The following is a 24,997-nucleotide window of genomic DNA, read 5'->3' as shown; positions in this document are numbered from 1 at the left end:
TTGTAAGTTTCGATTATGCGTGTGCGCGCGTGCTTCCACCGCCAAACCCTACTCTCACCTTTCTTCCCTACTCGTTGTGCAGAGCTAACGCCGTCGCAAGGAAAAGCTTCATGTGCATCGAACAGCTCGTGCACTCTGTCGGTGAATTCTTCAAGACCGCGGTTGCGTGCCTATGTTGTCTCCTCATTGGAGGCCCTGTCCTCATCGGTGTTGGCGTACTTTTCCTCTCCAGCGACGACCCTCGTGACAATTTCAAGAAGGCGGTGAGTGCATTCGACCCAAAGCCCCTGGAGAGTTGGACTGGAACATTCAGTGATGTGAAGGCCACCGTCAGACGGCAGTCACTGTCCGTCGCGGGTTTTGGTCCGATACCGTCCGTTTACACTGAAGCCACCGTCCCGGTTAGCGGTAACACCGATGGCAGCCAACTGGTAGTGAAGGTGAACATTAACACCGTCGCACCGTTCACGCGGAGGTCACCTCTTCATGCAACAAGGGAGAGATGGTTCTCCTGCAGTTCTTCTCAATGTTCTGGATATTCCAGAAAATGTGACTGTCAAGAGAAGCACGAGCAATTTAGGAACAAGTGCTATTCACAAGGTGGCCAATACACTACTCAAAGCTCGAAATGTCGGTTGGGTGAAAAGTGCGGCTACTGCAAGCAGGAAGTGTATTTGTCCAAGCTCTATCTTGTCGCTGCAAGCGATGGAAAAGGGGGGTACAGGGAAAGTACCCAATATCAGAGCGCGTTGTACAGTTTTGGACATCTGTCCCAGGGATACGAGGCGGTACCCCAGGATAAGGTTCAGGTGCAGTTATACAGTGAGGGAGATCCTTTCATCGCACTCGAGCGTGAAACGATGGGCGAGGGTGAATTCGGCGTTCCGAATCGGACAATGGGAATCGCTTGTATCGTGGCCGGATCGCTGCTCCTTCTTCTGGAAATTGCCGTGTGTGTGTGTGTAGTTTGCTTCTGTCTGAAGCGTAAGGGCTCTTCATCCAATGATACGAGTGATCCTGATACACCTCAGGGGGATGGCTCTCCTTATACATACGGACAATCACAACCACCACCACCACCAGGTTATGCCTACGGCCAACCACTGCCGCAGCAGGGCTACCTTTATGGGCAACCACCACCGCCGCAACAACAAGGTTATCCCTATGGGCAACCACCACCACCGCAACAAGGGCACACGTATGGCCAACCACCACCGCCGCAACAAGGAGGGTATACTTATGGGAAGCCACCACCGCAACAAGGGTACACGTATGGCCAACCGCCACCACCACAAGGAGGCTATACTTACGGCCAACCGCCACCACCGCAACAACAGGGTCACTCTTATGGGCAAGCGCCCTGCCCCCAACCAAATCCTACAGTGTAGTTAACGCGGTTAGGACAGTTCTTTTGTCATTGTCAAAGCGTGGTCAAGAACCATGCGTGACAATGTGTTTTCTTTTTTTTAGATGAGCGATATTTTTTTTTATTTTACTCTTTGTTGTTTAACTTTCGGGTATTGTATGACTCTATTTAGTTGAGTCGATTGTAGTGGATGGTGTACGCGGTCATAGTTTTTTTTTTTTGTTTAGCGAATGTGTGTTGGTATCCGTGGTGGATGAATTTCGTCACGTTGATGGCAAGAAGGTAAATATTTCGCGACTCACGCACAGCTCTACCACTACAGATTGTGAACTAAAGCCCTACCAGTATCATGCCATCTACATCGGATTTGGGAGGGTTTTCCATTACTTTTGTCTGCCCACCGTGTTTCACTGCTTTTGGTCCCCTTTCGTTGTGGTTGGCTCTTTTCTGCTGTTGACAAGGTAAAGGACATGATCTCGTGTGTTGCTGGTCGTGGGGCAGGGTCACTTTCAGTCTGTTCTCTGTGTGATGGTTCCGCTGTTGCCCTCTGCGTCGAGACGGAAATTCTCGTCGCCATCCGCGACGGTGCTGAAGAGGAAGCAGTAGTTGTCCTCTGCGGTGGCCAGATAGTTCGTGGTATGTCGTTCCTTCGTGCCCCTGACGAGCGTCTGTGCCTTGTTTCCGGTGGCGACGGTAAGTTTATAGCGGTGCAGGACGTATCGTCCGCAAGGCGGGCAAATGCTCATTCCTTGCAACTGGGGAATGCTACCGTTGACAATGCTACGCTACTGTTCCGCTCGCGGCCTCACACAAAGCGCATAACACACGTAGCCGTTTGCGATGGTGCAACTGTGTTGTTTGCAGACAAGTTTGGTGAAGTGTTCCGACTGCAGCTTGTATGGAAAACAGGTACTGGGCTGGCGTTGGCATCCGATGAAGTGGTTCATGTCTTCCTACTTCAACATTTCAGTGTGCTGACTACCTTCTTTGTATCGTCGGCCATTCCGTGGATTGGTTGTGGGAATAAGGGGCCAACACCCGATCCGTTCCCGAGGCGTCGCCTGTTTACTTGTGACAGGGATTGTCACGCACGAGTCAGTCTCTATCCTGAAACATTTCGAATCGAACAGTATTTGTGGACTGGAGCACCACAATCAGTGGTAACCGCCATAGCGGAGATCCAATGCCAGGTGGAAGAAAGAAGGTACTCGCACTTCGCCGTGGGTAACCGGAATGGGTGGGTGCACCTGTGGACTGCAGACAACGCTACCGGGGCGGTGGGGGACGCCAGTACGACACCCTTCGTCCCTTCCGGTTCCTTCATCGAAGAAGATGCACGAACCAGCGGTGCAGGTGCTGTGCTATCCGTTGTGCATGCGTCGGTACATGCCGGGGAGGTGCACGGTCGCGGAGAAGTCGCACTATCCCAGGGCATCCTTGTTGCCTACGAAGGGGCACGCGACGTGCTGTTTGTTCTTCTTGAGGAAGATGGTACTGGTGGCAAACTGTCACTGTCCGGTTGCTGTGCCTTACGTGTAGGCTTAGAGTCTCCTCCCCTTGCGATGGTGGGCCTCGGTGGCGACAGAGCAATGGTGCTCCAGCGGAGCGGCCGGGTGCAGGTGGTGAGGTTGGCGTATGCGGAGTCTTGTGTCTCGGCTCGTGTATGCGAGGAGTCGTGGTTGCGGGGGTTGTCCAACCTTACCCAGCGCCAGTTAGGGGCTCTGTTGGGTTCCACCGATCCCTTCTCTCAGTGGAACTATGACACTGTTGACCCGCGGACGCGCAGGCGGGGGAGAAGTGATTTTTCCGAAGGCGGTGACGTGGATACGGAGGATGGTGACGCGGTGGATTGCCCCGTCGATGCCATGAAAAAAACACGCACTTGAACTGCCTGTGTTATGGACCAGTGATGGTGCCCGGCGGCGAACCCATACCCTTTGCCGACGCATTTGCCGCTATGGTGTCTTGTGCTGTGTGTCATACGGTGGCGGTGCTGTCATCATTTTTGGTCTACCAACCGGAGATACATTTGCTGTTGTGGGTTGCGGGGGTGGTCGAGTATGACCTTTTAAACTTTTGCGGTCATTGAGTTGGTGATGGTGTTAATTTTAACAATACCAGCGCTTCGCCGCGTCATTTGATGGGTGTTTGTAATATTGATATTGCCTTCACCGACGCGGTACCTGCTGGGAAGAATCGGCGCGGAAGCTTCGCTCTTTTCCTTTACTTTTGGTTCTTTCTCTGTTGGGGTGTATCGTTTAGCATGTTTTGTTCCAAAAGCCCTCCTGCATGCTCGTTTCATCATGAATCCTTCAACAGTATTGGTGTGGTTTGTGGTTATGTGTAATTCCGTAGTCGCTTTGTGATTGCGCGAGCGTGCCCGTTTGTGTATTAGTGACTGAGCCTGTGTTGGTAGTTACAGTACCGTAACCGATGGGTTGAGGAGTGTGGAAACATGCCTTTTTTTTTGAGGTTTTCATTCCCCGATGGTGCTACACGTTCACACGAAAGGGAAATAATCTTCGTACATTTCAATGGATGTCAGCGATGTCAGTCACAAACAACTACCAAGTTTGATTGGATCCATTACAATGGCACTTCGTGTCAGTTCAGTTCTTCAGTTGTTTTTAACCCGACTATGCACCGCCCTGCCTATGTGTCCACGGAACGATATGACCTTACGTGGGTTCGTCTTCCCCATGGGTTAGTGTGCAGCCCATCTTTGAGAATGTTTGTACCCCAAATGAATGCGGCCAGGTGTACAGAATCTGATGGCGTTAATGCAACTATACTGGAGTACAGACAATGTAACGAAGCGAGGAGGCACGACGTTTATCGAGACGATGATTTAATATGTGAGAGTTAAAGGTCCACATAGCTTTTTTTTTTGCTTCTAATTATACCAGACTAAACGAGCCATTTGTTCCTCCTATCGCCTTTCCCTTGTTGCGCCGGCGTTGTGACCCGGCGGCCGTAGGTGTACTGCTCTAGGTTGTTGTCATGGGCACGATTTTTAGCAACGTTCGCACACACGAAGAGGTTCCTCCTGAAGTGAAGGATAAAGTAGAACCAATAACATATGTACCCGCTCCGGAAAGTGCTCGGCCCAGGGATGGCCGCTTCTGCTCGTCGTGTGAAGAACCATTCTGTTTTTACTTCACTCCCAGCACTAATTGTGATTGGTGCGGTCGCCAATTTTGTACTCATTGTTGTCCCGAGCGGTACCTGCTGAGGGGAAACCCTTGTTGTCCGGATTGTACGAAAAGAGCGTATACCATTAAGCGTTCTCAGCTGCTCAAAGAGCACTTGTCGATGATGTCGAGCACTCGGTCCGCAGAGGTCCATGTTGCCAATTAGCCGTTCCGTCCAAAAGGTGCAGCCGCAGTGGCTGTTTAAACCCTCCCCCCTGCTTACTGCGACTTTCATTTTTTTTTTAAGAAAAAAAAGGAAAACCACTTGACTTTCGCGTTTTGCACAGGTATGATTGCGGGTTGATACCTCTTCCCAGCCGTGGCATCCCAAGTGTAACTCACTGGTAAGTTGGATGATGGTTTGCGCAATCGACACTGGTGCCACTGCAGGCAGGTGCACAGGGCTCACGCCCACATAAAATGGGCTGAAAGGAAGGTGAACACCCAGAGAATAAGGATGCATAAGCATCTCCACGGCAGCCACCCGTAAATAAATGTTAGTCACCCCGTAGCTGATCGCTTACCGTTTGTAATTTCACTGGTGGGAAAAAACTCTCCGCCACTTTTTCTCGTATGTGGAGCGAAGCGAGGTAGCGGCGCGAAATAGTACGACTTCAGACCAAAGGAAGACCCTTTACCCCTAAGGCATCTATGCGTCACGCTGTCACAAAATTATGCATTCGCGCTACCGCTGGTGCAGGTGGAGGTGGACGCACCGACAGTGCTGTGTTTCCGGGACGGAAGTGTTGCGCCGTAGGTGAGACTGATCATGGGTCGGACGTAGAACCGTATACCGTAATTCGGGAGGAAGGAAGTAGTGTGGATGTCCATGCTTGGGTGAGTGGCGTTGAGGTGGAGCGCTCTGCAGTTGAACAGCTCCTGCAGTTGTCACGGTTGGGTGATATTATTCAGCACCCCGTTGTGGCCATGCCAGATGTACATACTAGCAACGGTGCCACTGTAGGGACGGTCATCCCAACAACACGGGCAATCATACCAGCGAGTGTTGGGGTGGATATCGGTTGCGGGATGATCGCGGTGCGTACGAGCCTGACACAAGAAGATTTACCGTCGTCACTGGCTGCCCTCCGACTGGCTATCGAAGTTGCCGTCCCACACGGGCGAACGCACAATGGTAGAAGTGGGTTAGATGCGGGAAGCTGGCGAAACAATATCCCAGAGAGCGTCGCTGCTGTGTGGCGGACGCAGTTGCAGAAAGGCTTTGAGGAGATCTGTTGCATGCAAAAACACATTGAAACTAGCAACCACATTGAACACTTGGGCACTCTGGGCGGTGGAAATCACTTCATTGAACTATGTGTTGATGATGGAAGGAAGGTGGACGTGGGTGAAAGTTACGTTGAAATTGGGAATTCAGGGAGCAGCGGTGCCACATCTGAAACGTCCAAAGGCGTTTCCCGGCAACCTAACATCTGGGTGATGTTGCACAGCGGTTCGCGGGGAGTTGGAAACCGCATCGGAACAATATTTTTCGAGCTCGCCAAGAAGGATATGGGGGCCCACCTAGCAAATCTTCCGAGTGCCGACCTGGCCTATCTGCGTGAGGGTTCTGAGCACTTCGAACAGTATGTGGAAGCTGTTTATTGGGCGCAACTCTACGCAAAGCTGAACCGTGAGATTATGCTGGACAACGTGCTTCGCGCGGTGCGCAAAACAATAGGTAGGGGGTTTTCCGTTGATGCACTTGCGATAAATTGCCATCACAATTACGTTCAGCGTATGGAGTTGAGTGCTGGAGTGCACGTGTGGTTAACAAGGAAGGGGGCTACATCCGCACGTGCAGGCGAGCTTGCGGTCATTCCTGGAAGCATGGGAACGAGAAGCTACATTGTACGTGGGAAAGGTAATCCAAAAAGTTACTCATCCTGCTCCCACGGAGCTGGCAGGCGTTACAGCCGTGGTGAGGCGAAACGACGTTTCACCTTGGAGCAGCATAAGACGGCAACAAAGGGCATAGAGTGCCGAAAAGACGCTGACGTTCTAGACGAGACACCCATGGCGTACAAGGACATTGACGACGTTATGCGTGCTCAGGATGATCTTGTGGAGGTTGTATGTGTGCTCAGACAGTTGTTGTGCGTTAAGGGGTAAGGCGAGGGGCACTGTAGCTGGGGCATTGCACTTTGCGGTTGAATTTAAATATGTGGGGTGGTTTGCGGTCTTCGTGCTTAATATCTGTTGTTATTTGACAGTCACTACTTTCGGTGGTGAGCCAGTTGCACGGTGTTTTCTTGAGGAACCTCTTTTTTTTTTGCTAGTTGTCGCCTGCTTTCCACCAGGCACAGTGTTTACCGATGGCTGTGAGGTCACAGCATGCGTGGGGAGTACTGCAGTGGCTTCTTGTAGGGACCGTGGGGGTTCCCCCTTCAGTTAGCGTTGTGTGTTATTTGCTTTTTTTCTTTTTTTTTATTTTTGCCTTCGGCTGTGTTTGAAAAGGTAGCCATGGAGCGCTTGAAGTATTTGATGCATGATTTTCGCATTGAGATCAGTTTTTGGTATGAACTGGAAAAGAGGAAACTACATGAATGGAGGCTGTCCGAGCCCATCATTCGCTCGCCAGTATTTGGTGTTACGAGTTCCTCATCTTCAGGTATCTATCGGTCATTAGTATCGCTGAGGGCGGAAAGCTTGTCCGCGAGCCGTGTGAATGTCACGAGGCGTCTTAGGGACGAAACATCGGTGAGTGAAGGAGACCCAATCGACGACCATTCTGGTGGTACCGGCACGAGTTTGCGGTGTGTGCACACACTACACGATGGCTTTATTCAAAACTTTAATACGGCTAAGCAACTTTACCAACTTCCTCGTCGTAGCGCATTGTGGGATATTTTGAAAAAGTCACTTCTTCTTCCTCTGTATACTTGTTGCAAAAATAAGCGCGAGGAAAACGTAACTGAATACTCTTCTGCGGAGGAACTAGCGTGGGAGGACGTAAACTTCTCAATTATGGCGCTTTACACGTACGCGGACCTTAAAAGCCACCGTTTCCTTTATTCGGTTGCCTTTCCTGTTTTTGATCTTGGCTCTCCTGTCTTTGTTCAACGGCGCGTAAAAGGTGGTTATACTGCTGCTGGGTCTGAATTTAAAGGTGTTTACTTTCCGAACCAATTTGCTGTTGACCGCGTTCATGCGCATTTGTTGGAGAAACTGCAGAAGAGACCCGAGAATGGACCCAATCCCTTTATTGTCGTGCGATCTTCCGCTGCTGATGTGAAGGGTAAAGGAAACAATGATGATGGGTGTGTTATATTTCTACCATTCTCGCCCAAGTCTATGGAAGCAGCGTCGAATCATTCAATGCCGTTGATTGCTTTCCTGGACTATTCTTCTGAAGGCTCGCCCGGATGGGCTGTGCGCAACATTGTTAGTGCTCTTCGATTGGCGCAGCCACTCATTACTTCGTTTGCTTTATACTGCGTGCGGAACAACGATGTGTCAGAGAGCGTCCTCTTTCACTGTATGTGCGAGCCGCTTTCCTATACCTTAGAGGAGGTTGTAGAAGGTGTTAGTCCAGCCAAAGTAGTTGGCTGGGTGGATCCGGAAAGCGACGGTGGAGCCTCGAGTGTTCACACTATTGATCTGGGCCCCCTGATGTCTCCGGATAAACTGGCCGACGCGAGCGCTGGGCTTAACTTAACTTTGATGAAGTGGCGCGCGCTGCCTGAACTTAACCTCGATAGGTTGGCGCAGTGCAAAGCTCTACTGTTAGGGACAGGAACGCTCGGTTGCAACGTGGCACGGCAGTTGCTCATGTGGGGTGTGAGGCATATCACACTTGTGGATCGCGGTAAAGTGTCATTTTCAAACCCGGTTCGACAAACACTCTTTGAGTTGTCTGACGTCAACAACCCACGGGAAGAAGAACGAAATAAAGCCATTGCCGCAGCTAAGGCACTGAAACGTATCCTTCCTGGTGTAAACGCACGTGGTGTGCCATTGACAATACACATGCCCGGTCACCGCGTGGACAAGGCCCGTGAGGAAGAAGTAAAGGCAGAAATAGAGGCTCTGGATGAACTCATACGCTCACACGATGTGGTGTTCTTGTTGACTGACAGCCGAGAAGCGCGCTGGTTACCTACACTAATGGCCACTGCACACTGTAAACCAACCGTTAATGTTGCACTTGCATTTGACACATATGTTGTTATGCGCCATGGATTGGACCCACCGGAAGGCAGTGACAAAGGGGCGAAGTACGTTCGTCTGGGTTGCTACTTCTGCAGTGATTCCGTCGCCCCTCGGGACAGTATTACCGCTCGCACGCTTGACCAGCAGTGCACTGTCACTCGGCCTGGTCTCTCAGCGATTGCATCTGCTATTGCAGTGGAGTTGCTTGCCCAACTTTACAACCACCCTCTGGGATTTGCCTGTCCTCCTTACGTCCAGAGTGAGAGGGACGCGACACCGGGGGTCTCCGATTCCGTTGCAGGTGGCGCTGTTTGCCCTTTGGGCACGATCCCACAGCAAATACGTGGTAGCGTCGCCCACCACAACGTTTACACACTCCATGGTTGCCGTTACGAGCAGTGCACCGCATGCTCCGATCCTATCGTACGCTCATACAAGGACGAGGGGTCAGCTTTTGTGCTACGATGTATCAACGACCCTATGTACATTGAAGAAGTAAGTGGGGTGAAAGCATTTAAAGAAAGTTGTGCTCTTGATAGTTGCGACGGCTGGGATGATGATGTGGACAATCAGTAGGAGGAGGGCGTGAGTGTTACATCGTGGTTGTTTTTTTTTGGGGGGGGAGACATTTTTTCGTTGGCGGGCAACCGTCTGCTGAGGCCCGGAAAAACAAGATTTTGTGGCTATCTCAGGTGGTGTTATAGCGTTTCTACATTCCAACGCATGTTGATAATTCGGCCTCAATGCTCATAAATTCTGGGAAACAAGTTGGTCTTGTCTCAACGTACACCTCCCATTTCCCCCATGTGTCTTTAATCGTTGTTCGTGTACTCAACTAAGTAAAGGAATTTGTTGTGTGTGTTTGTGTTGCCCGACACGCCACGAAGAAAAAGATCAAGTACAGAAAGCTGAGCTGGGTCGCCGCCTAATGCCAGTAGCATCCGTGTCAAACAAAGGTGCGAAACGCCAGCGAGACGGTGATGGCGGGGGCATCGTCGAGAGGGCCGCAAGTCATTCACCCTACTCGGCAGCTATAGAGATTACGAACGGAACCACAAGAAAGGCCGTGGCCGACTATCTAGAGTGCAGTGGCCTCGTTAGCTCGATTTCCGACGTTGATGTATTGCTTAGTTCACCTGCCTTTCGTCATGTGGCGCGGAGTTTCCTGGTTCCACCTGTCTCAGCAGTGTTTGATGGTCCCATGGAACTGGGTGTTATTCGGCTTGTAGCCAATAACGACACAACACTCCTCTTTACATCAGATAGTATCGATCCCGTAAACGTCCCTTCCGAAGTGGGGCAGAGCTTCTGTATGGGAGACGTCGTGATACTACAACGAGCACGTCCGTCGTGTAAACCCGGTGATGAGGGACACGAGAGTAAGCACCTACTGGAGTTTTTAACCTTCGATCCGTCTTCACTAGCGGATGCCGGTGATTGGTGTCACGCGGCCTCATGGAATGCAGTAACTACGGCGAAATGGGTGCGAGAAATCTTATCACATCCCCCTGGCTTGGCTCAGGTAACGTGCATTGTTCAACCCCTTGTAGGGCTCGGAGCGGACTGCACCTCCTCGAGTCGCCGCGTTAATTCGACGGGTTGGTCCCGCTCCCTGCAGCTGCCCCTTCTACTTCGACAACTCAAGAGGGTGACGGGTGTCTCCGCTCGGACAGTGCTTCAACTGAAGAAGGTGATTTTTTCTGTGGTCCGCCTTTACGTTGCTATATTAAGCAACGCAGAGACTGTCGCTCCACTTCCACACATACTAGGGGAAGCGATACGTCAGTTCGTCGCCTCACCCCTTTTTGTTGACGGTCTCACGCTGGTGTTGAGTGAAATGGCGGGCTCAGTGTCGCAGTCATCGTGGGTTGCTGCCCAGCAGTCGGTGTTGGACGCCATATGGCTGGGTCTTCGCTATACGTGCGGAGAGCGGGCACCTACCAACTGCGGAGGCAAAACGGATTGTGATTCACTGCAGCAAAAGTTGCATACAGAGGCGGAGCGCGGTGTCCACGCTGTACTGCATCGCCTCACATCCATATGGATAGATAGCAGAGGTGTCGACGGTGGGAAGGCAGATAGCAACCAGCCAGTTGCACAGCTTGTCGAAGAGTTGGCACGCGCCGGTCTGTTCCGTCACTTTGTACATTGGGTGCGGCACAAAGAGCAGATGGTTGAGTCTTCCAATATTGTTGGTAATGCTCACTGCCCACCAACCATGCAGGAGATCAGAGAGCTTAGGGGGCTCCAGAGGGGCACCGTCAGGGAAATGATGGCGGCTATGGCAAGTGCTTACACGCCCTATCTTCGTCAGGAGGCGCCGCGTTTTGTTGAGAGTTCCATACTGGCAGCGTATGCGGAACTGTACGGCCCAGCTGCTCGCGCAGTAAACCATTTCGTTAGCGAACCTCCGTTGAGCGAGGGTACTGGGGACAGAATGGAACGGTGGTGGCCACATATCTCAGTGACAAGAGTCAATCAAGCGGCGGTCCGCTCGTCTCTGACCAGTTATTCCTTGGATGAGATTCAGCTACATGCTTTGTTTGGCATGCCGCTAACGGCCACGTTGCGTGCGGCAAAGGAAAAGAAAGATTTCACTAGGCTGGGTGAACGGGGTTCTACCTTTGGTTATCTAATTGTAAGACTGAACGGAAATGTTTTTGTTTTCCCCGTTATCGTGTGCAATGTGTCCGACTGCTCCAGCAAAAACTGCACTGATGGAGAGGTGGGTTGGACCATTTGCACAGTCGACGCCTATGTTCTCCGTGACGGAGACATGCTGCCCTCGCTTTTAGGAGCAAGCGCGGCGGCGTCGGTTTCTTCAGACACAGGTGAAAAATTTCCGGAAGCTTGGTTTGTTTACGAAGACGCGCACGGTGACGGTGAAAAGTTGGGCGACGCACAGCGCCCGCAGCTCGGACAGGAGCCTCCACAGTTTTTCCCAAAAGGAACTTCGGCAATTTCGTATATATTGTACATTCGGCACCTTCAGTCATTGCGAAGACGCCTGCAGCATGAGGGGCGGAAGGATGTTTATGCTCCAGGGCGTCTGAAGAGTCTTCAAGAAAAGGGTAGCGCTTCACAGGGACGTATTCTTTGGTGGGGAAACAATGCAAACGACAGCATTAGTGGCAACGTAGCAGGCACTAACCTACCTGCTTCATTTGGCAGCAGTGAAAGCGTAGAAGACATGTTCGTAACCTCCACGTTACTTCCCTCCGACGGAGAGCACCTACGGCGTTGTCTTGACGACCTTACGGAGGCCACGGCGCTAACTCCTTCGCAGGTAGAGTGTATCCACACCTTGACAGCGTCGGGCCGTGGCGTCCGTACACTCGTTGGTGCTGTTGGAAGCGGCAAGACTGTAATAATGCACGCGGCGAGCCTGGCTCGTGGAAGAGTACACGAGGAACTTCGGAAAGAGCATGCGCCATTGTGGCACTCGTTGATCAAGCAAAGCGGGCATGCGGTTTCGGGTTATGTGGCCAAGCTTGCGATGGTAGAAGATATGGATGATCTTTTTTATGAGGCAGATACTTCTTCTGGGCGTGACTTACTGGAGGAACTCACCAGCGAAGCGATTTTAAACATCAACGAGCACGTGCAGTTGAGTGAGAAATTGAAATGCTGCCACGCGCCGTTGCTATTGCGACCGAGGGCATTGAAACACGACCCTCCGAAGTATACCGACCGAGTGCTCCACGAGGCCAACGTTAAGGATAAGTTTCACTCATTGAGTGATGCCCTGCAGCAGAGCTACGACCGTTCCATGAGGGCGCCCCTGACAGGTGTTCTGAACGTGTGGTTACGTTCCCTCAGGCGTTTGGGAAATCTCATTAGTGTCGTGCAAGAGTCATTGGATGCTGCAGGCGAAGGTGAATGGAAATTGTTTACCGAATTCCTATCTTGGATCATGACACAAAAAGAGAGAAACGACACTTTCACTGAGGCGAAGCTTCGGGGCGAGTCGTGGATGACTTTCCTTGGTACGGATCTGTGGGAATCCGCAACAGTGGTGGATGCTGCTGCTTTCCTTTCAGCAGACGGGGGTAGTGGGGCACGCGACGCGCCGGAGTGGCGAAGTATGAAGCCCTTGATGGGAGGAACGTTCAAACCGGTAACCCTTCCAAACGCCGCTCGTGGCCTCTGCGATTATGGCAAATCTGAGGCCGCTGGGTGGCTGGCCGTATACGGCGAAAAGCAGACCGAGTTCCTCAATTTTTTGCAAAAAAGAATCATGAATGAGGTGCAATACATCTTCTCCTTCTTTCTTGATCTGGTCCATATGGTGGCGGCAACGTCACAGGTATCGAAGGTGACTGTGCTAACTGCCACGAGGGTTTCGCTGCTGCGAGAAATACTTTTCATCCGGATGTGGCAGCCTCGCTACCTTGTGATTGATGACTATGATCAAGTAGAGGATGCACTCTACCTTGCGCTTTCACCGGCGTCTGTGGTTGTTCTTTCTCGGCAGATGGACGCCCCGCTGCAATCAGAGCAACAGATTGCCCTGGCAGTCCTCAAGGCTACCCAGAAGGAGCTTCAAGGAACTTCATTCTTCTCCACTGCCGTTTTGGGTGAAGCCCTCCGTTTTAGCGCACCTGAGCTCCACAAAGGTCTCCTGCTGTGCCGTAATAGTCCTCTCGTTAACTATGCAGCGTCACGAGGTGAAGCACCTGTTGTGGGCTCCAGTACGGCGGAGGCCAGCGGTGATCACGGCTTCTCGGGGGAGGGTACCCACCAACCCGTCCAAATCCCGGGATTTTCCTCTTCCTCTTGTGTAGAACTGTGGACGCACGCTGTGCCTATTAATGTAGGCGTTACATGTGACGGCCTGGGAGCTGCATTTGCGCGCGCCCGCATCAAGCAGGTTACTCCCTCGTACGAGGTCATTGTTTACTGCAGTTCCTCTGTCGATCGGGACGTCATCATAGAGGGAATGTCGCTTTGTGCCGAGGGGGATCAGGCGGATCTCACCAAGGTTGTTTATACGCTGCCGCTCCTTCCTGACGCATTTGTGGAGCACGATGAAGAGTGCGATGTTGCGGTGCTCTGCCTTTCGGGTTTGGCGCGGTCGATAGGCCACGTTAGTGGTTTGCAGCGGCAGAAACGGTGGGAACAGACGGTGGCGGAAAAAACATTTGTTGGGTGTGTGGAACGATGGCTGTGGAAAGCCGCATCACGTGCGCGCCGTGGTGTGCTATTGATTGGGAGCAAGGAATTGTTTCGCTTCCTTGACCCGTTGCAACGAATAGAAGGATTTGCTCAACAGCAACGCGATCGCGGTGAGTATTGGCTGCCTACCGAAGCCAAGTGGGCAGCGCTGGCGCTACGCTGCCCGGAACACGCGAGCAGTCGGCAGTTAGCCATTCTAACATACGCAGACTACTGTGGTTGCAAGGTCCGCGTAATCGGTGTCCGGGAATGTCGATCATTTTGCCTCGCCCCCTATACCAATTGCACAAGCACAGCGCATGCATGTCTTCACGCATGCCACGTCCCCTCCGGTTTTTCACAATCTTGTACTTGTGGTGTAAAAGGTGACTCGAACTTGCTTCACGACAGGTGCCCCTTCCCCTGCGCAAGGGATCAGCGGTGTGGCCACGCGTGCTTGCGCAGCTGCTATGAACCGTGCTCTCCGTGCGAATTCGTCGGTCTAAAACGACTGCTGTGTGGTCAAAGCGTGGTTACGGGCGTAAATGACAATGGGCCAACGATGACTGTTGTATATCACTTCCAACGGGTTCGATGTGGGGAAGAGCCGAAACCTTGCGAGGAGAAAGTGACGGTTCGCTGCCCCCAATGCAAGACCAGGCTAACGATGCGCTGCAGTGACTTGGTTGCCCGTGGGGGGTTTGAAAACTTTTCTATCGGCGAGCTTGAGTGCGAAGGTTGTGTTGCGCTGTATAACCGCGTTGCAAAGGAGTTTGGCTTGCGGGAAATTGAAGCGATGCAAAAGCGCACTGCTGGCGAGGTCAATGCTGATCTGAGCCTTCCTGTGCAACAGCTACCCGCTGAGGCCCAGGAAAGGTTACAGAAGCTCTTTATGATCGCGGTGAAAAAGGGTCAATTAATGCTTCAGAAAGAGGCGTTAGAGACCATGCAAGGAGGGGAGGCATCAGAGTTCCACAGGCAGCAACAAATATTTAACGCACAACTAAGCCAACAGGAAGCGGAACTGCGAAGTCACCGTGACCGCGCCCAAGAAAACATTCAACTTTGGGAAAAGAAATTGAAGCAAAAGTATGAAGCACAGCTTGCAACAAACGAGGAAATTGAAACGGAGGTGCCATCGATGCTAAGCGAGGCCATCGCTGAGGAAGAAAGGCAGCAGCAGTACAACTTCGTGTAGTGCCTTGAAGAATGCTTTTGGACGATTGCAGCCCACTAGGCGACACAAAGCGGAACATGTGTTTTGACATGGGTGCAGCGGTAGGGGGGTCTGGTCTCTACTGGAATGGCGACCCTTGTGTTACTGCCTTCTTATGATGTGCCGTGCACCGTGCGATTAATGGCTACAAATAGGTGCATATACGGTTTACTCTCTGACACCCTGAATAACTCGCCCTTAAGCCGATGCGCATTTTGTTTTACGTGAGAAAGAGCGGTTCACCTCTGGACAGTTGTGTGCTTTTAAAATTTGTAGGTTCGCTTCTTCATATTCTTTTTCCTACCCTTCGCTCTTTCTCAGGGGTGTGGGCGCGGGTGATAATTGATGCGGGTCGGTTCCTGGTTGTTTTACCGCGCTGGTCCTTTCTACGTTGCCCGCTGCCCGCGTATAGCGCAGGAGCTGACTCGAGGATGTCTAACCCCCAAAGCACACGTGGATTCCAAGAGGAGCTTCTTCGTTTCCTTCCGCGAAACGCCAAATGAAGCGTGCTATAAGTTTTTTGTCAAAGGCGTCGAATTTCTCCCACAAAGTGGAAATACACTTCGTTTCGATTTTGACAACTGCCATCAATCGCCCCTTGCCAAGCACATTCTCCACAATCTCCCTATGGTGGAGGAAGTTACCATTGGGAGGGATTTTGTGACGGTGCGCCGTGTGGACGATGACGACACGGCGGCTGCAGTGCGACAGTACGCTGTTAGACTCGGCGGTAATCCCACCGCGACACCGGAAGAAACGGCCGAACGGTCAGCGGCGCTCCAGCGGAAGGTTATGGACGCCATGGAAGAAAACTGCGAGCAGGTAAAAACACTTTCTGGTCGCAATGACCCTAACGAAAGTGTGGACGGTGGCGGCGAAAACACCGAGGATAATCTAGGTTCGCAGGGCGGGGTTGCACTAGACTCAGTGGATGAGGCCGCTCTGCGTGATCTGGTGCGCAGCACACATTGGAGTGAGCTAAAGCTTCATGTTAGCGCCCTTCTCACGGATCACCTGTACAGTGGTCGGGCTCATATCGACGCAGATGCTCCTCACCCGCATCCAGATACCATCCCACAGGATGGCGATTCTGAGGTAGTGGTGGTGTTGAAAGAACTTATCTCTACCACGATTAGACCACAGCTTCAAGCTGACGGTGGTGACATTCGCTTTGTTGGGCTTGCGGATTCAGTGATGCTGGTTGAGATGCTGGGAGCGTGCCGTAAGTGTAGGAGCAGCAAGACAACTCTGAGGGATATGATTGAACGGACGACACGGCACTGGGTACCAGAAGTGCAGAAAGTTGAGGAGGTGGAGCGCGGGGGCTCGCATGAAAGGCAACGGCAAGGCAAGGACTAACTAATTTCGTTGCCTATTGATTTAACAGCATCGAGGCAAATGTTGTTGAAAAGGGTTGTTGCACACAATCTCATGCACGTTTGTTGCCGTGGTATGGGATGCCAGCTCGCCTCCACCTACTAAGTTTATGGTGTTTATTTTGTAATGCGGACACTTTCATCGTGTGAAAGGAAAAAGGGTGGAAATGTGGTTTGAGTGCACTGCGTACTATTGGCCACCTCCGTCAGTTTGTTTAGCACCCTATTTTTTTTCGTTGTGTTATTTCTTATCTCTTTCTCCACTTGTCATTCCTTTTGCTCGCGTGCTGATTTCAAAGGACCAGGCTTCCACAGTAGTGCTTTTCGTCCTCACAACATCTTTACGGTTTCGGCATTCGGTTCGCATCGTGTCATTCTTGTTTTGCGCTAAGAAGTTATTGCTCCCATTACGGCGGTGTAGTAGGGGAGCAACTGAACAACCAATATACGCAATAGATACTGAAGGGGACGAGCCGAAGGACACGAAATACCCAGTTGGGAAAAAACCAACGATAAGGTGCGTATAACCAGGTACACTTCGGCTGTGGGCAAGCGAGGGCGTATCAACAAAGGAGGGGAGAAGTTAACTATACGAATGGAAGAGCGTGATGAAATAACGGCGACGTCATTTCGCGTTGTGGTCCTTGAGGAAAGGCCGTACTCTTTTGAAGAGTGCGCAGCACAGCAGGTTCGGAGCTCTGTGCGGGTGACCCACATCGCCTTCACACCACCTACTGTGGAGGAAGTTGAATCGTACGTGAAAAGGCAACAACAAACAAGGAAGCAGAAGCTCTCCTCAAGAGTTAAGACATACGGTGATGCCGCGTTGCGTCAGATAACCCTTGCAAACCTCACGACACTTTGTGCTTCAGGGAAGATGGAGAGCCACACGGTTGCGTGCTTTCCGTGGGGTTTTCCCGGAAACTGTGGCACAGTTGCGGGGCCCCTCAATCTCGAAAGTGAGGGCAGCAGCAAGAGAACAATCGGCGCTGACAATCTTTTCCAGCTTGAGCAGGTGCGGCTTGGTGGAGTGTACACCGTGGTGCTTCCCCGCATGAGTGACTTGTGCAGCAATGTGGACATACGATTTGATGTGGATGGTTTTGTGCAATTGGAGGTGGTAGGGCCTGGAAGTGTTACCTTCTTCGGAGAACAGTACTCGTCACTGATACCAGAATGGCTTAATCATCACTTCTTTAATGTGGAGGATGGTGAAGAACATGAGGAAGACTCTGACGAGGATGACATCGCGCAGATGTATAGGCTGATTCGTTGAGGAGATATGAATCGCAGTGGAGTGAAGGACGTTCTCGTTTATAGAGGCCATGTAATTGAAGGAAGGAAAGGGGAAGCGTGGCACGTCGAAGTTTGGGGGCAAGGGAGCAAGGTGAAACGGGAGGGGAATCCTTACCAATACGGGCTCCACTTGGAACGAAACATGTGAGAATTTCGCTTTCGTGACATTCCGTAAGGGCTGAGAACGCATTCCCACCGCATGTTGAGCTCTCTGAACCTGTGCCCCATATTCCGAGCTATCTCTATGACTCTTTCTCCAACCCCCTCTTTTCTCTCGGCGATGATGGTTGTGGTGTTGTTGTTTTTTTTTTACTCTTTTCCCCCTATCACTCTCTTAGAGTCACTCACTTCATCCCCCCCTTCCTCGGTCGTCCAGCAAAAATACAGCTTGTTTGCAGTATCGACTGCACGCTACACAGCATGTGGGATTTACTCTCGCCAGTAAGTAAGCTGGCGCGTGTGGTAGAAGGGGGATGATGGTCAGTGCCTTCCCCTTTGTTTTGTTTCTTGTTTCGTTTCAGTCTTTTTCGGTTTTCTTTTCACTCCTTCGTTCCAGCAGTTGCATGTCTAAATAGGCTGATGCCGACGAAAATGGGCGAGGGAAGCAATCGAACGGGAAAGTGAAAAAAATATATAATAAAGGAGGAAGGGAAGCAAATGGAGTGGAATGGGACATGCAGGGTAAAAAGAAGGAAAGCTAAAGAGAAAATAATACGAGATCCGAGCGGAGATAATTTTGGAGTTCCCTGTGTGGCTGTTGCTACCTCGAATCGTTTGTTTGGTCTTTGTGGAAGGCTTCTCCCCCGATTTTCTTACAGTTGTATCGACCAAGCTAATCTCCCGTGGATGGTTATTCAACTGCGTGCGACAACGATCCGTCTCCCGCTCCGATAGCTCGGTAACGGCAGTGTGCGAGGTTGAGGGATGAAGGGGATGAGCTTTTACTAGTGGCATACTGATATTAACAGTGAGGGGCCCATAGGGTACGGATGTTTGAGTGGTGAAAGGGAGGAGGGTAGATGAGACTAAAGCAACATCCGTGCTAAGTAAGGTAGATGGTGGTAGTCGGAGGTGTGGTCCGTTATTTCTCGCTCCCCTGACAACGACGTTCTATCAACGTACAGAGCATATATATTAACACAGTATTTACTGAGCGGTAAGGCGGAACATAGGGTGGGGACACACCAACTTAGTACTCTACTGCATAGTGCACGATGTATGTGTGTGTGTGTGTTCTGGCAGGTCTACATCACAATTCCGCTGTGAGCTCTTGCTCTCTTTTCCCATTTTAGGGGGTTTGCCTTTACTGCATACTGATAAGGATAGAAGGAACTAGGAATGCAAGTAAGGAAACTAGAACCTTTCCCCCTATACCTCGGCGGTCTCGTCTTTTGGTAAAAGACAAGTAGGTGGCACCGTTCACGATAACATCATTCAACGACTTCCCTGTGGGGACCGAAGTATTCCTTGATTGGTGGCTCCTGGGGATCGTAACTGGAAGGGGACGGAAATGGAGATAAAGTTGCACGCGGTGTTAGCTCCTTCTGCCAGAGTAACTGGAAGAACTTCACCCTTCGTGTTGCGTGAAAAGAATTGCCGGTGGCCACTGCCTCCCTAAAGCAACACCCGGTAGCCGGTGTCAGGACACGATCATTCGGATAACGTCTTGCTTATATTTTCCATTGGAAAAAGGTTAGTCGAGATACATGATGTGGGGTAAGGCAGGCGTTACATGGGACCTGCGCTACGCACACGGAAACGTTTTGTTTTTTTATTTCTTCACTGGGATGTTTCCCTAACAACGCGCGAAACACTTAGTTCTCCTTGCGCCAGAGCCATTTCTTTCCTCTTTCCCCCGATCTTTGCTTGCTTTAACCCCCTTTTATCCTCACAACACACACGGATGTGCGCATAACAAACTCACTCGAGTTTGTCGTATCCAGTTTGTTTTAACTGGAAGTCAGTTAGCCGCTTCGACTGTATTTTTTTTTTTAAAGGGAGACCCTTACACGTATCGGGAACTAAAGGTACAGGCGCCTCAGGAGGTGGCGCTACAGACAGAGGAACGGCGCCTTTGTTTTGTCAATAAAGTGACGGGTTTACCATTTGAAAGGGAGAGAAGGCACCGAAATAAATATTTTATATTTATCGGGTTTGAAAAAACTCTGCCGCTCGTTCCCTACGCCGAGCGAGCAGCACAGCTGTCGAATCGCGGCGTGAGTTGTCTGCGGTGCAGAAGGTGGTGCGTGGAAAGGGAAGCGCACTAACGTGAGGAGGGAGACCTGTACTCCGCCACGAGTATGAAGTGTGCTTGCGCAAAAAGGAGGAGGGGAAATGCATTCTTCATGGCACTAAGCCCCCCAGGCACTTTTTTAAATGTTTTAGCCATTATTGTTGTGTTTACGGTTTTGCCCGTACTTGCTTCAGCTGCCGAAAATGGGGTTGTAGTTGGTAACCTGGACGGTACCCGCAGAATCACCACAGATGATATTCAAAACGGATTCGATGGAGGTAAGAACTACATGAAACCATGTGTCGAGTATGATTATCATGGACACAACTACGTCTTGATTGTCGAGATGGGCTCATTTGCGGATCACCTCATTCCCCTTCCTGGGGTCACCTTGTGCAACCTCCTCACTAACATGAACGCCACGCGGAACTACGTGTACGCCCCGCGAGACCCGCGTGATCCCGCATGGGATGGTTACACACGCGTGGTGTCCGAACCGCTAGACACCGGTGTCCTTGGTGGCTCAGGTGAAGGATACACGGAGGAAAGTGGTGGGAGGACGCTCTCGTTCTGGGGAGATAACAACGATGATACGAGTCATACCGGCGGGTGCTGCGCTTTGACGCCTGGTGAGCCTGCAGCATGGGGGCGGCCCTATCGACTAGTGTTCGTTCCAACAAAACCGGCGTTGTACCTCGCTTGGAGGTTCAAACCAACCGTTGCGGTTGTCAATGGTCCAGTTGTATTTGAAGTGAACGTGTGGAACAGACACAGCGAGCCGTATCAAGGAAATGTGACGTTCCGTATCACAGCAAACGGTAACACCACCATCGCGGAGAGCCCAACAGGTCGTTATACACATTACGCCGGCCCCCCAGCGGAAGGTGCTAGGGAGTATGTAATTGTCGTGGAAGTTGTGAATGGGCCTGAAACCGCGAACGCGAAAATACTGAAAGCTGTTTTGAATGTTGTTGGGCGGCTTCCAGCCGACGTGTCAGCATACCCTGACGCACTTGTCCCACGTCTGCTGCATTTTGGTGAAGCGGGCACGGCAATACGTGCAGTGGAAAGATCAACTGCCCTCGAAAGGGATTGGTTCGCTCCCACTGTCGTTGGCGGTGAGGCACAAATTCGACCGCAGGTCGGCAGCAGGAGTATGGTGCGCATTGACAGCGAGCACTTCTTGCAGGATGTGTGGCGGGAGTTGGCCGCAGACGATGGTGTGTTTGTAGCGAAGGTGCCGCACAGAAGTTTGCAATTCTACGCTTTTTCTCTTTATAGTGCTGCGACCCAGCGTGTCACTGTGCGATATGGTTTCGATGCCACAGCGGTGGTGTATGTCGACGGTAAACGCTTCACTCCACGGAGTGCCGACCCATCGAATGAAAGTTCGTTTGACGTCTCTCTAACTGAAGGCTTCCACCAGGTGTTTATCAAGTTGTTTTTTGATCAATATAGTGTCAATAACCGAACTGAGTTGCTCGCTACATCCAAGTTTTGGATGCGTGTTGTTGGCACTGCTGTTGGCTACTCTCTCAGGGGTGTACCGCGTATGGAAGGCGCAGCTTATGAGCTGATGGACGACCTACACGTTTCCAAATTTCTCCATCTTGGAAAAGAGTGGGTAGACTTCGTTTACGGTGGTTTCGATGGGAGTGTTGTTGATGTGCTGCGAGTTTTTCCCCAGCCTGGGAGAAAGGTAGGAAACCTTACGTGGACAACACTAACATCCCCCGACGGGAAAATACCGGTGTATGGAGTGAATCTCCACAAAGGGAAAGGGTCGGCTGTGTCATACATTGCCTTTTCCCTTCACAACGGCCGTAACAGCTTCGCGTCGGTTTGCTGGACTTTTGTCACTGAAGGTGAAACGGACTTATTTTTGGACAGCACGCCTGCTTATTCCCGAGGAAATGGTACGGAAAGAAAGCAAGAGAGTGTTACAACTTACCTGTCACCGGGGTGGCATTCAATTATTCTCCGCACCGTTGCTATCAATGGTCATTCTTGGTTCCTTTCATTTAAAATCCACCTTGGAAGCTGCGAGGTTAAGGGTGTCAACGCACTCGGTAACGATCTTCCACCTTACCTCACTCCCGTGCAGGCGGAAGCACCGGTGCTGACTCTGATGAGACTTGTTAAGAAAGAATCGACTGTAGGAGCAATTCCACACGATCTGGAGGCCGAAATGTCGCCTAGTGCTCAGCTGACAGACTTTCCTTTGGATTCGCGCCCTAGCTCCATGATCCTATCTACGGAGAGTGTCTGGGTGCTTGGTGAGAGGCGCCAGTACGAGTGGGTGGCGGAGAGAAGTACAAATGGTCTCTGGAGGGGCGAGAGTATTTGTGGAAGCTTCAACCAGTATAGGGCACTTGCGCTGTACGCAGCGGAGGAGATGAAAGTGGGGATACGTGTGGCTTCCCATGCAGATCATGGATTGTGGGTGGATGGTCTATTCGTTGGTTCGTCCTCATCGTCTTCCGTAGGGCACTATCTTTACCAGGTTAGGTTGGCGAGGGGCTGGAATCGATTAATACTAAAATTGAACACGACGGGTAAATCACGTGTCTTTCATGCTGCACGGGGTAAAATAACGTGGGAGAGTGCACAGAACACTTGCAGGAAGAAAAACGGTATGCAACTTTGCTCACTATCCGAGATATGCCCACTCGGCGTCGCCCCGAGAGAGGCAGCATCCACCCCACAAAAATCCTTCTGGGTTCCTGTAAATTCCGCAGAAAATGGGTGGGCCCAAATTACCGTAAAACGCGGCAACAAAACACTGCTCTGCCATGCGTGGCGTAAGGACGATGGAAGGTGGAGTCCAGCGAAGGACCCCCACAATCGCCACCTAGGCCAGCTGGCTGTGGCATGTTGCGGCGGCACTCCAGCGCCACCTATGTGGCTAAGCGTCATCCCGCCCAACCGTGCACGCGGCAGGGTTGGTTATACGTACGACTTCCCCCCGGCCCCCGACCGTGTCGTCGTGAAGATGCCAGAAGGAGTCACACGGTCCACACCCATCGTAGGTGATTTACAAGGAGGTGTTCCGGCAAGCAGCACTAAAAACGACGCTAGGTATCGTACTGGTGGATTGACTTTCGTACGAGAGTCCTGGAGCCTACTCACGAGGGGGAAAGCAACCGCCTTGCCAAATGGGAGTTCAGAGATACTGGTCAACCGGGTTGCTTGCCTGGCCTATTCCCCATGCAGCCTCTCTGTGAAAGGTGTGAAGGATGGGTGGTATTTTTCTCTTTTACGCACTGACACCGACGAGTCGATGGTGGAAAGATTTTTGCAAGGAGAATACGCCAAGATTCAGAGGCCATCATTGAGTTTTTCTGGTGTGCTCCCAGTTGCTCAGAAGAACGCGGTGGTTGTCCCTCCCCTCAATATTGGGTCATTCTACATGATAGCCTACAACCCTAACATGACCGGCACGCTTGCTGCAACTCGTTTGGAGTACCGCACTCTGTCGATAACACCAAAGGAGGTGGTGGGAACGCAAGCATCTGCATTTAAGGCAGAGGGAAGTGCACTGGAACTCGGTGACGCCGTTTTGATCCCAACAGGCAACCCTAACTCCCCAGCTGACTGTGGCACACACAAATGCCATCAAGAGTTTTCCCGCAGCACCGATGGCGTTGCTGTCATATACTCTAACGTGTCTTTCCCCTTTACCCAGGATTTATACGGCTACAACGGTAGCATCAGTTGTCTGTGTGTCTGTCTTTCGTGTTCCCTGCCACCGTATACAGCTGCAACAGTGCGTGTTGAATCGTCAAAGGTTGTGGGGTTTCCTATAAATATCACAGTGACGCTTCCACCGGCGCCGGCGGACGATATTGTGGCGGCCATTCGACCGCGGATGGTGCGTGACGGTGTCGTGGCTCAATTCTACGGACGGTTTGATCCCCGGAAGGGATACGCTGTTAACTTTACGTCCTCGGGAACACCCAGACCGGATTGCACGAAACCATTTTGTTCCGTGCTGAGCATAACAGAGGAACTTCTAACGTGTGAGGTACACGTGAATACCCCTCTGGCGTGCAACTGGACGGCCGTGGTTTCAAGCGGGGGTAAAGCCGTGCCGTTTTCCAGTGGTTCCTTCACAACGCTCCAGGTTCACCCATCTCCACCGTCGGTGGAATACGTGACGGGATCCTGCGCCTCTATCAGCGCGTGGTGTGTGAATGACACCAAGTTGACACTACATGGCAATAACTTCAACCCAGTTGGCGCTGAATACAACCGGGTAATTGTTGGAGATGATACATCAGATGCAGCCGTCTTGTGTGATGTACTGAGCGCGAGTGCGAGCACCATCACCTGCACACTTAAGGTACTGCAGAGCAAAGGGGAGGAAATATATCCTATTGGCATTGAAACTAGATTCTCGGAAGATGAATGGGGAGAACGGCAGGAGGCGGGGTACCTCGTCGTGGGAGGAGGTGCTTTTGTTGGGGGATGGACAGAGGACCCCGTGCACCGATCAGTTTGGGGTAAAAACTCTCAAGTTTTCGTGGTCTGTTCTTTTATCGGTGTGGTTGTAATATTTGCTATTGCAGCGATTGTATTTTCCAGGATGCACGCAACGTCCTCAGATATCGACGTGGCTCTTGTAGAAGATGATGGGATGGGGCATGCGGGATCAACAGAGACGGAGGAGCGCACTCATGAGGATACCATTTCCCGTTTTCGCGACAGTGTCGCCACTCCCCCGGGGGAGCGGGCGTGAGATATAAGAGGGTTGCACTTCTTCATGGCATTGAAAGGAAACGAGAAGCCCCGTTAACTCTTGCACGAATAACGGGATTTCTGCTTGTTAATATCAAAAGTATTTTGATCGGGTTGGAAGCCGCTTTTCACGACGAGAAAGTGCTTGTGGATAATTTCTAAGGGGGCTATCACATTATTTCCAAATAGTTTTCTACTATTAGACGGACACCTACCGAAGAGCTCCCATCGGAGGGCTTGTTATTGTAAGAGACACGAATTCACACTCAGTTTATA

At 51.4% G+C, this 24,997-nt stretch overlaps 9 protein-coding genes across 9 annotated transcripts, besides 1 other annotated feature; all 9 read left to right on the top strand.

Annotated features, from left to right (window-relative positions):
- Window positions 1–110: 110 nt before the first annotated feature.
- On the top strand, window positions 111–1,388 carry Tb10.26.0790 (procyclic form surface glycoprotein; the record flags this gene model as incomplete). The annotated part of the gene is made up of 1 exon (XM_818238.1): window positions 111–1,388. One exon carries the CDS (start codon window positions 111–113, stop codon window positions 1,386–1,388), a length of 1,278 nt encoding a protein of 425 aa, XP_823331.1.
- Window positions 1,389–1,836: 448 nt separating this feature from the next.
- Tb10.26.0800 (hypothetical protein, conserved) lies at window positions 1,837–3,252 on the top strand (the record flags this gene model as incomplete). The annotated part of the gene is made up of 1 exon (XM_818237.1): window positions 1,837–3,252. One exon carries the CDS (start codon window positions 1,837–1,839, stop codon window positions 3,250–3,252), a length of 1,416 nt encoding a protein of 471 aa, XP_823330.1.
- Window positions 3,253–4,366: 1,114 nt separating this feature from the next.
- On the top strand, window positions 4,367–4,723 carry Tb10.26.0825 (hypothetical protein, conserved; the record flags this gene model as incomplete). The annotated part of the gene is made up of 1 exon (XM_818236.1): window positions 4,367–4,723. One exon carries the CDS (start codon window positions 4,367–4,369, stop codon window positions 4,721–4,723), a length of 357 nt encoding a protein of 118 aa, XP_823329.1.
- A 485-nt stretch (window positions 4,724–5,208) lies between these two features.
- Window positions 5,209–6,669, top strand: Tb10.26.0830 (hypothetical protein, conserved; the record flags this gene model as incomplete). The annotated part of the gene is made up of 1 exon (XM_818235.1): window positions 5,209–6,669. One exon carries the CDS (start codon window positions 5,209–5,211, stop codon window positions 6,667–6,669), a length of 1,461 nt encoding a protein of 486 aa, XP_823328.1.
- A 351-nt stretch (window positions 6,670–7,020) lies between these two features.
- On the top strand, window positions 7,021–9,285 carry Tb10.26.0840 (ubiquitin activating E1 enzyme, putative; the record flags this gene model as incomplete). The annotated part of the gene is made up of 1 exon (XM_818234.1): window positions 7,021–9,285. The coding sequence occupies one exon, from the start codon at window positions 7,021–7,023 to the stop codon at window positions 9,283–9,285; it is 2,265 nt and encodes a 754-aa protein (XP_823327.1).
- Window positions 9,286–9,637: 352 nt separating this feature from the next.
- Tb10.26.0850 (hypothetical protein, conserved) lies at window positions 9,638–15,061 on the top strand (the record flags this gene model as incomplete). Its single annotated transcript, XM_818233.1, has 1 exon — window positions 9,638–15,061. The coding sequence occupies one exon, from the start codon at window positions 9,638–9,640 to the stop codon at window positions 15,059–15,061; it is 5,424 nt and encodes a 1,807-aa protein (XP_823326.1).
- A 645-nt stretch (window positions 15,062–15,706) lies between these two features.
- On the top strand, window positions 15,707–16,438 carry Tb10.26.0860 (HIRA-interacting protein 5, putative; the record flags this gene model as incomplete). Its single annotated transcript, XM_818232.1, has 1 exon — window positions 15,707–16,438. One exon carries the CDS (start codon window positions 15,707–15,709, stop codon window positions 16,436–16,438), a length of 732 nt encoding a protein of 243 aa, XP_823325.1.
- A 612-nt stretch (window positions 16,439–17,050) lies between these two features.
- On the top strand, window positions 17,051–17,731 carry Tb10.26.0880 (hypothetical protein, conserved; the record flags this gene model as incomplete). Its single annotated transcript, XM_818231.1, has 1 exon — window positions 17,051–17,731. The coding sequence occupies one exon, from the start codon at window positions 17,051–17,053 to the stop codon at window positions 17,729–17,731; it is 681 nt and encodes a 226-aa protein (XP_823324.1).
- Window positions 17,732–19,879: 2,148 nt separating this feature from the next.
- Window positions 19,880–19,900: a sequence feature (AT_rich).
- Window positions 19,901–20,096: 196 nt separating this feature from the next.
- On the top strand, window positions 20,097–24,722 carry Tb10.26.0900 (hypothetical protein, conserved; the record flags this gene model as incomplete). Its single annotated transcript, XM_818230.1, has 1 exon — window positions 20,097–24,722. One exon carries the CDS (start codon window positions 20,097–20,099, stop codon window positions 24,720–24,722), a length of 4,626 nt encoding a protein of 1,541 aa, XP_823323.1.
- Window positions 24,723–24,997: the final 275 nt, after the last annotated feature.

This window comes from Trypanosoma brucei, chromosome 10 (assembly GCF_000002445.2).
Source record: "Trypanosoma brucei brucei TREU927 chromosome 10, whole genome shotgun sequence".
Taxonomy (NCBI): Eukaryota; Euglenozoa; class Kinetoplastea; order Trypanosomatida; family Trypanosomatidae; genus Trypanosoma; species Trypanosoma brucei.
Note: the sequence above shows the minus strand (reverse complement) of the source record. Positions and strands in the feature narration are given on the sequence as shown.